The sequence below is a fragment of the Neomonachus schauinslandi genome, chromosome 16 (assembly GCF_002201575.2).
Source record: "Neomonachus schauinslandi chromosome 16, ASM220157v2, whole genome shotgun sequence".
NCBI classification, from domain to species: domain Eukaryota; kingdom Metazoa; phylum Chordata; class Mammalia; order Carnivora; family Phocidae; genus Neomonachus; species Neomonachus schauinslandi.
Window position 1 is genome coordinate 32,988,637 of NC_058418.1, and position 8,660 is coordinate 32,997,296.

Here is an 8,660-nt window from a genome sequence, read left to right on the forward strand (position 1 = left end):
GCACTGGGGTCAGTCCATCTCCCTGCCTCTTCTCCCCACTGAGCCGTCAGAAGAGCAGGAAACCCTCACAGGCCTGTGTACCTGCAGACCAGGTAGCCGCTGTTGGGGGGGGGGGGGGGGTAAGGAGCAAGGAGTCCTTTCTCCCCTCTTCCCCCTGCCCCACGTCCCCGTCCTCCCTGGGAAGGCCCACAGCCTGAGACAGCTTCCCTAGGGCCAGTCCCCTTAGCCTCTCCCTGCTCCTCCACGGTCCAAGGTCCTCGCTCCTCCTGCGCACCTCCCACTCACCTCCCACTCACCTCCGCCTCGCACGTCTAATGGGGTCACGCAGAAAGCAAGCAGACTCAACAAATTCTCCCTAAAGTTTCAATGACCGACAAGCCGTGGGAATAGCCACTCTTTAAAGGGAGGCACCGAGCAACCAGCAATGCTGTTCTAGTTCATATCTCTCATGCCTCGCCCCTTCTTTAAAACTTGCCTGTGTCTCCCTGTAGAATTTTGAGTAAATGCCAGATACTTTAGCTAAGGCCAGAAGTCCATAATTAGCTACCCAGAGGCAAACGGAGCTCATTTCTGAACCCATCTGTGGCGGCTGCTTCCCGATCCCGATTTAAGAACAGACTCCCATGCGGCCGCTTTTAGACCATTCTGAGCCACACACACCCTCTCCTGACCTGTCAGAGCCCTGAGCACGCGCGCGGGGGTGAGTCTGAATGTCCCTGACTCCGCAGGCGATGCCCTCAGCTCTGGGTAGTAGTGTTGGATGAATAGAGAAATCGGCCCCGCCCAAGGTTGTGTCACCCCATAAAAGGGTGTTGGGTCGGGGTGTCTCTGCTCCCCCAGCCATGACCCGCATCATTGACCTGGTGCCCTGGGACGACTGCTCCACGCACGCATTCGCGTCCCCCGCCATCCTGCTGCCGCTGGAGCCGCCACGCAACCAGCTGGCGGGCATGAAGCAGCAGCTCTACCACCCGGCCCTGCCCAGCCTGCGCCGCATGGACATGGACTCGGTCAGGGCCTGCCTTTCCGACGAGCACTGCCGGTCCACCACCTACTGCCGCAGAGGTCCGGCCACCGGGCTGCCGCTGGCCACCGGGCCCCTCGGGCCTTGCGGGGCGGGGGTGGGGGTGGGGGGGAGAAAAGCCAGGAGGGGGACGGGGTTGGGGGTTTCCTGATAAGGAAGCCTCCGCTTCCTTATCAGGAAAATGGGGTAACAGGGCCTGCCTCATATTATGCTGAGATTAAAACGAGCTGGGAGAATAGGGGAAGGGAGGGAAAAATAAAACAAGGCGAAATCAGAGAGCGAGACAAACCATAGGAGACTCTTAATCACAGGAAACAAACTGAGGGTTGCTGGAGGGGAGGGAGGTGGGGGGTGGGGGACCTGGGTGAGGGGCATTAAGGAGGGCACCTGATGTGATGAGCACTGGGTGTTACATACAACCCACGAATCACTGAACTCCACCTCTGAGACTAATAATACACTCTATGTTAATTAATTGAATTTAAATAAATAAATAAATAACAAGCTAAGAGAAGAATTAAAGTTGTGCCTAGCACAGAGCACGTGCCCAACAATAACATAACGGTGGTTACTAACGGAGAGAGAAGTGTGCAGAAGTCACGTAGTAGGAGTGATCATAAAGCGACAGTGACAGCTTCTGCCCAATCTGCTCTCCACGTGGAAAAGGAAGAGAAAGACCCTCCTCACACTCCCCATGAATGAGAGGTGGACAGGAGAGTCTTTGGGGTGAAAAGGCCACATGCACCCAAGGAATAGCTCTTCATCGATTGAGAAGCTTGGGTGTGGAGATGGGGGTGCCTGTGAATGAATGAATGAATGAATGAATGAATACACGTTCATTTCAGCACATGTATTAAGCACTTGCTTTGTGCCTGATGCTGCCCCAGAGGGAGGGAAACAGAGAAGATAGCATGTGCAGGGCCCTGGAGGGGAAAAACTGCCCCAGGTGTTGGGGGAACTTGAGGGGTTTAGTTGGGCTGAAGGACAAGGTTGGGGCAGCAGCAGGAGCTGGGGCTGGGGACCAGGGCACTGTTACTAAGCTCAGGGAGCTTTGGAGGCAAAGGGGACCCTCTGAAGACTTGAAGCAGAAAAGAGGTCTGAGCATTCTGGGGGTGGGAAGGGGGTGGAGGATGGCTCAGAGGGACCAGAGGTGGATGGGGGTTGGGGGGGGGTATGACACTGGGAGGGACCACAGTCTTCAGGAAGGAGTAACAGTGTTTCAGCCACTGGAGAGGGTTTGGGAAGGTATTTAGGAGATGAAGTAACAGGATTTGGTACCAGTGTGGTGAGGGGCAAGAGTGGGAAGTCTGGAATGATACCCAGTTTCCAGCTCAGGTGACAAGTGGGACGAAGGTGTCAGAGACTGCATGGAAATTTCCAGAGGCCCCATGCAGAGCCCTGTAGGGCCTAGATGGGAAATGCCGGAGGTGGGTGGGGAAGCAGTGAGGAGGGAGGCCCCCACACCTGGCCCTCTAAGGGGCAGCCGCCATGGGGCTCCGGCTAACTGCTGCGTGGGCAGGCTCAGCATGTTTCTCCCCATTTCCTGGGTTCTCTTGGAAGCCAGGAATCTAGGTTTTTAGGGACAGCTCTTGATTTAGATATGTATTTTTATTGCAAGCTTATGCCTTTAATAAAAGTAATAGAGTCACAGGTTCAAAATTCAAATGCTGTAACAATGTAGATCTTAACATCTCCCTCTGCCATCCCCCACTTCTACTGACTTACAGGTAACCTGCCAGTTTCCAATGTATCCTTCCACTGTTTACTAATGCAAATACAAACATAAATTCTTTTGCTCCCCAACTTTTTGTTATGAAGATATTCAAACATAGAGAAAAGTTGAAAGGATAATACTATGGACACCCAGTGCCTTCCACCTGCTTCAGTTAATCCATTACCATATTTGATTATTCTCTCTCTAACACACACACAGACACTCACACTCTCTCACACACACTTCAGCAAACAGTTCCCAGTGACAACCACCTCCTATATGACACAATACTATATGATCACATCTAGGAAAGTTAACAATAATTCCATAACACCTACTCTTCAGTCTATATTGAAATGTCCCAAATGACCCCTAAAGATGTCTCAGAGTTTTAAAATCCTTTCAGAACCAGGCTGCAATCTAGGATTGCACATTGTAACTGGTTGCTGTGTATCTTGTTTTAGGCTGAAATAGTCCACCCAATTTGCATTTTCCAACTGGAAAATTTCCAATTTTAATATCGGCTTTTTAGAGTTCAAAATACTCATGTTGTAGATAGTCCCACGTTGTGAATCTGAGTATTTCCTTAAAATGTTGTTTACCTTGATTGTTTTCTGTAAACTAGAAACTAGGTGTAGAGGCTTGGTTAGCCAGATAAAACATTGGTGGCCAGAATCTTGCACAGGGGGTGGATGCCATGTTTGCCCTAATGCTTCAGTGGGAGACACGTAATGTCATTATCCTGCTGTTCGTGATGTGAGGTTTGATGACTTGGTTAAGGTGGTGACCTGAATGTATCTTCTTCTCTGCCTCCAATTGCCTCAGTTTTAGGTGTTAAAGCAAAAGGGAGCATACAGCATATACTCTTGGACACCTTGGAGGTTTCGTATGGAGAACTGCCTCTATTTATTTTAAGTAGCTGCCTAGTGAGGACATATCACAGTGTATTTAACGAGTCCTTTAATGACAGACACTTGAGCTGCTCCATCATTCTCTGCTCCCAGCAATGCTGAAATGGGCAGATCTTTTACCCACATCATTTCCCAGTTGTACACCTGTAATGTGGGATAAATTCCGAGAAGTAGGACCAGAGGGTCCGAAGGTATGTGTATTTATACTTCTGATAGTTAGTGCCAATTGCTTTCCATAGGCTGGAACCAATTAATACCAGCCATATTACAGCAGTGGCCCTGTTTCCAATAACTGCACTAACTTTTGGATTGTTTCCAATCTGATAGGCAAATATTGGCATCTTAATGTAGTTTGAAGATGCATTCATCTTATTGTGAATGAGGCTGAGTGTCTTTTCATATGTTTTAGGGACCACCAGCATTCCTTGTGTTTGTGTGTGAATTACCTATGCATACGGCTGGCTCATTCTTCTTGTCTTGATTTCTAGGAACTCTTCAGGGAAATTGCACCTCATCTGTAAAATAAGTGGAAATATTTTTTTCCCATTTGCCCTTTGACTCCTGTCAGTTTTGCCAAGCAGAAGTTTGCTTTTTGTAGTCAAAGTCATCAGTCTTCCCTTTATGGCTATCAGATTGTGAATGAGTTGATATGGCCTTCCCCACCCTAAGGTTATAAGGGAATTTACATGTTTTCCTCTAGGGTTTTTATGGTTTTGTGTTTTTTACATTGAAATCTTTGATCTACTTGGAGTTTATCCTGTTGTAAAAGTAAAAATCTATTCTATCTTGGGTTTTTTTTAAGTTGTCAAATATTTCCAGGAACTTTTGGAGAAAGGGCTCCTGAGGGGGCCCATGATGGCTGGTGGAGGAGACACCTCTTCTCCCTCTCTTCTTTTTTTTTTTTTTTAAAGATTTTATTTATTTATTTGTGAGAGAGAGAATGAGAGAGAGCACATGAGAGGGGGGAGGGTCAGAGGGAGAAGCAGACTCCCTGCCGAGCAGGGAGCCCGATGCGGGACTCGATCCAGGGACTCGATCCAGGGACTCGATCCAGGGACTCCAGGATCATGACCTGAGCCGAAGGCAGTCGCTTAACCAACTGAGCCACCCAGGCGCCCTTCTCCCTCTCTTCTTCAGATGACTTTGACAACGCCCGCTTCACACTTTTGGGTGTCCCCAACAAACCCCTGCAGTGCTTGGTGAGTGTCCTTTGCTCCTGGCCCCGGGTTTGCTCAGGGGAGAGGGTGTGAAGGTCCTGCCTGCTCCCAGCCCCAAGTACCTCGGGTTCTTCAGCTGCCTGCTTGGGCCCCTGCGCCCTTCCCGTCTCCTTTAGGGGGCTTCAGGCTCTCCGCCAAGCGCCTGGGTCGGAAGGGCCAAGTTGTCAGGCCCAGGCTACGGGCTGGTCTGGGTCGGCCCCCCCAGGCTTCTGCACCTACCACTACGCCCTGACTCACATCACCCTGGCAGGACGTCACGGCGACGGGCCAGAGACTCCGCAACAGGTGCCGCGAGGGAAAGCTGGTACCCATCGTGCCGGGCATCAACCGGGTCGACTGCCCCTGCTTCACACGCGCCATTGAGGACTGGTCCCGCTTCGTGTCTTCCGCCGGCGAGTTCAAGCTGCCCTGCCCCAGCAAGAGGGGTCAGTCTACTGGGCCCGGAGGATGCCCTAGGGCGGGAGAGACCCGGAGCGCCACCTGCGGGCGAGGGGCATCGGGGGGGCTGCGACAAGGACGGCGGGGAAACCGAGGAGCAGCTGGGGCACTTAGAGCGGGCAGGACCGAGACAGGCTGAGGGACAAAGACGTGGGGCTCATCTTGGGGAGGGGGCAGGGGCCAGGTCCCGGCCCGAGGGAGCCATTGGGCGGAGGCTGAGCGCGGGGCGGGTTCTGGGACAGGCGGAGCAGGGTCTAGAAGCGGGGCTTGTCCTGGCCGGGCCGGGGGACGGGCTCACCCAACGGGTGTGGGCGTGGTTCGGTCCAGGGGCGGGGCTCAGGTAAGGGAGGGGGCGGGGCTTGTTCGGGGCGGGCTGGGGGCTGGAGAAGGGCGGTCTCTCCACAGTCGAGAGTTTCAGTGGCTACGCGGTGCGGTACTTGAAGCCGGAGGTGACCCAGAATTGGCGGGTAAGGAGGGCTGCGCGCTGACCTGTCCCTGGGGACCAGGGGGTCGGGGAGGAGAAGCTAACACGGGGGCGGGGTGGGGAGAGGTCACCCAGAGCAGGGTTTCCCGGTCCCCAGGGCCAAGATCTCTGGCAGAGAGCGCTGTAGCGGGCCAGGGGGGGGGGGGGGGGGTGGTCAGTGTCCCCCCCTCGGCTCACGGATCCCCCATTCCTCTGGCCCGCGCCAGTACTGTCTCAACCATAATCCCAGCCTGGACCGCTATGGACAGAAGCCCCTGCCTTTCGACTCCTTGTAAGTGACACCACAGGCCCTGGGACCCCATACCTGGAGGAGGGAGGATGGGGTCTTGGCCGCTTTCCTCCGAGCACCTTTAGTGACTCTTGAAAGTGTGAGACCCGGGAAAACTGCTGGGTTCCAATACACCACAAGGAAATTGCAGTTCCAAACTGAACAGATGTTTAATCAAACGGAGCATCCTGTCGTCCAGTCCCTGGCAACCCCACCTTTCGGAGTGGAGGCATTAGGTGGCACCAGGGTGGAATGTAATCCTTCTGGTGGGATAGCGCCTCCCGAGATGGGAGTGAGGTTCCCCGAGAGGGTCACCCTTCCCCACCTCGGGCTCACCCTCCTCCTCCCTTTTTGGCAGGAACGCCTTCCGACACTTCGGCTCAATCTACAGGTAGGGGAATGACCCCCTCCTGCTCCACAACCGGCCACTCCTCCATGGGGCTGTGTCCTGGCCGCCTCTGGGCCCAGGCGACTCTCAGACCCCTCTCCACCCCGCCTCGAGCCAAGGGATTGGTACCCTCCGGGTGATATCGGGGCCCGATCTGCTTCCCTCCGGAGAGATCCGCGCCAGGAGAAAGCACAGCCTACTGGGAGATGGGGGGAGCAGAGTGCATGTCCCACCCGATTAGGCTCAGACTAGGCCAAAAGGAGGGGGGCTTACCAGGGAGGAGAGCAAGGGCTGATGGAAAGAACCGAGAGTCTGCCTTCCAGGATCCGGAGAGGTGGGAAGGGCTGAGGCTCCTGTTTCCAGCAGGAAGGTGTAAGGTATTCAAGCATCTTCATCTTTCAGCCCTCTCCCAACTACCAGGCCCCCTTTCCTCCACCGCAGCAGTACCACACTCCTGGGTGTCCCCCAAAGCACCAGCACAACCAAGCACGCCACACTTTTGCTGGTGCTGTTTCAGGGCCTAGGTGATCCTTCCTTCTCTGCCTGGAAAATTCCTCCTCACTCTTGAAAGCCCAGCCTAGATGTCCCATCCTCCTTGGTCTTCCCTGAGGCTCCCTTGAAGCCTCTCCCCTCCAGCTCAAACCCCCTCGGGTTGGTCACCACAGATGCATCCCTATCTGAGAGCACGTAGACTATTGCGTTATAATTATTGATGGAAAGTTTGCCTTCTCTCACCCACCCTGTCCACACACAGGGGAACGCTTTCTGATATTTTACTATTATATACTATTATATAATGCCTGCCAGGGTAAGTGCACTAAATGTTTGAAAAATGAGTAAAGCACGGCAGCACTGGGGATCAATGAGAAACAAAGATGAGGCAAACTGGAAGGGGGTGATTGAAAGTCAAGCAGAGTCTCTGAAAATATATAATTGAAAGGAAATAGGGAGCCACTGAAGGCTCTTGAGCCATAGAGAGATAGGATGGAAGCTGTGTTTTCAGAGCTTTGAGGACAGGAAGTTGGGTTTGGGGGGACAGGCCTACAGAAGGACAGCTTGATTTTCCCCAGGACACCCTGGAAGCCCCGCCTCAACCCTATTTCTCTCCACAGTCGTGTCAGCTATCTGACCCCCTGGCATTAATCTGTGAAAAGGAAGCCGACCCTCAGGCTGCTGGACTCTGGCACCTCAGGTTCTCCAGCAGGACAGGGGGCGTGTGGTGGCACCACTCATTTCCCTACGAGGTCAGCCTGACTGGAAATAAATCTAGTAATAATAAACCAGGTCTGTGTGTCTGTGTGTGTGTGTGTGTGTGTATGTGTGTGTTGCAGGGATTGGGAGAGAGGTCAGTACCTCAGGATGCGGTCTTACCTTTATCAGGAAGTGAACTACTTCCTGATCTGGGCCTCAGTTTTCCCATCTGTGATATAGGATATCACAGATATCCTGCCCCCTGCCAACTCCTGGAGGGCTGGTGGGGGGCTGGAGAAAGATGTTTCGTGACCCCAGGTGAAGAGTCAGGGTCTAAGCGCCAAGGCTCAGCCAGGGGTGAGGTGTAGAGTTAGCCTGGGAACTGGGTTTTCCCTGTGCCCCTGTCCCCTGCTTGCAGCCCCACAACCGGGCCCCCTCCACCTCAGACTTTGAACTTGGGCCCTAAAAAGAAAAGAGGAGGTTCAAAAGGAATTTTAGATACCTCTCTCAGAAGCTTTTACCATACCAGTATACTCTGGGGGCTTCCCTGGGTCTGGCAGGCTCTGGTGGGCTCAAGGCAGCCTCTGGGCGTGGAGCAAGACTCACCTACTCCCTCCACGTAGCTTCAGGACTAGCCCTCACATCTGTCCACCAAACTACAGAAAGGAAAGCATGATGTCCTGGGGATAGCCATGGGCTCTCGTGAGCCAGGTCCGGAATAACTGCACTCAAAGGGCTAAGGAAGAGTGTCTCTGGCAAGGTTAGGGAGAGCCAGGATCAATGCACAGCTCCCTTCCAGATAGCCCACCTGCATCCCACTTGTGGGCAGTCTGCAAGGACAGAGCCCAACCAGGATAAATAGCCACCAAGCTCTAAGTCTATCTGAACAAGAGCCCTGCGGCTAGGGTCTAGAGCCTCAGGGATCCTTGAAACTTCTGAAATCATGAGCAAAACTGTATGTGCCCCCACATATACATTTTCCCATGGAGAGACCCCTTGTTGTCATGTGATTCTCAGGAGAGTCA

General features: G+C 53.3%; 2 protein-coding genes across 3 annotated transcripts in view; one reads left to right on the top strand and one right to left on the bottom strand.

The window, feature by feature from the left end:
* Window positions 1-5,286, bottom strand: part of CNGB1 (cyclic nucleotide gated channel subunit beta 1) — a 70,581-nt gene extending 65,295 nt beyond the window's left edge. The window contains exons 1-2 of the mRNA XM_021704369.2: window positions 5,104-5,286; window positions 4,096-4,164 (exon numbers count right to left, since the gene is read on the bottom strand). The gene's annotated coding sequence lies outside the window, so the exon portion shown is untranslated. The remainder of the gene's footprint in view (window positions 1-4,095; window positions 4,165-5,103) is intronic.
* LOC110593125 (testis, prostate and placenta expressed) lies at window positions 93-7,587 on the top strand. Of its 2 annotated transcripts, none has more exons than XM_044922146.1 (8): window positions 93-103; window positions 839-1,065; window positions 4,787-4,848; window positions 5,117-5,291; window positions 5,710-5,780; window positions 5,908-6,059; window positions 6,415-6,447; window positions 7,557-7,587. In XM_044922146.1, exons 2-8 carry the CDS (start codon window positions 843-845, stop codon window positions 7,585-7,587), a joined length of 747 nt encoding a protein of 248 aa, XP_044778081.1. In that variant the 5' UTR covers window positions 93-103; window positions 839-842. The 2 variants fall into 2 exon arrangements, with proteins under 2 accessions (XP_044778081.1, XP_021560053.1); XM_021704378.2 differs by having other exon boundaries at window positions 5,710-5,771; window positions 5,995-6,059.
* Window positions 7,588-8,660: the final 1,073 nt, after the last annotated feature.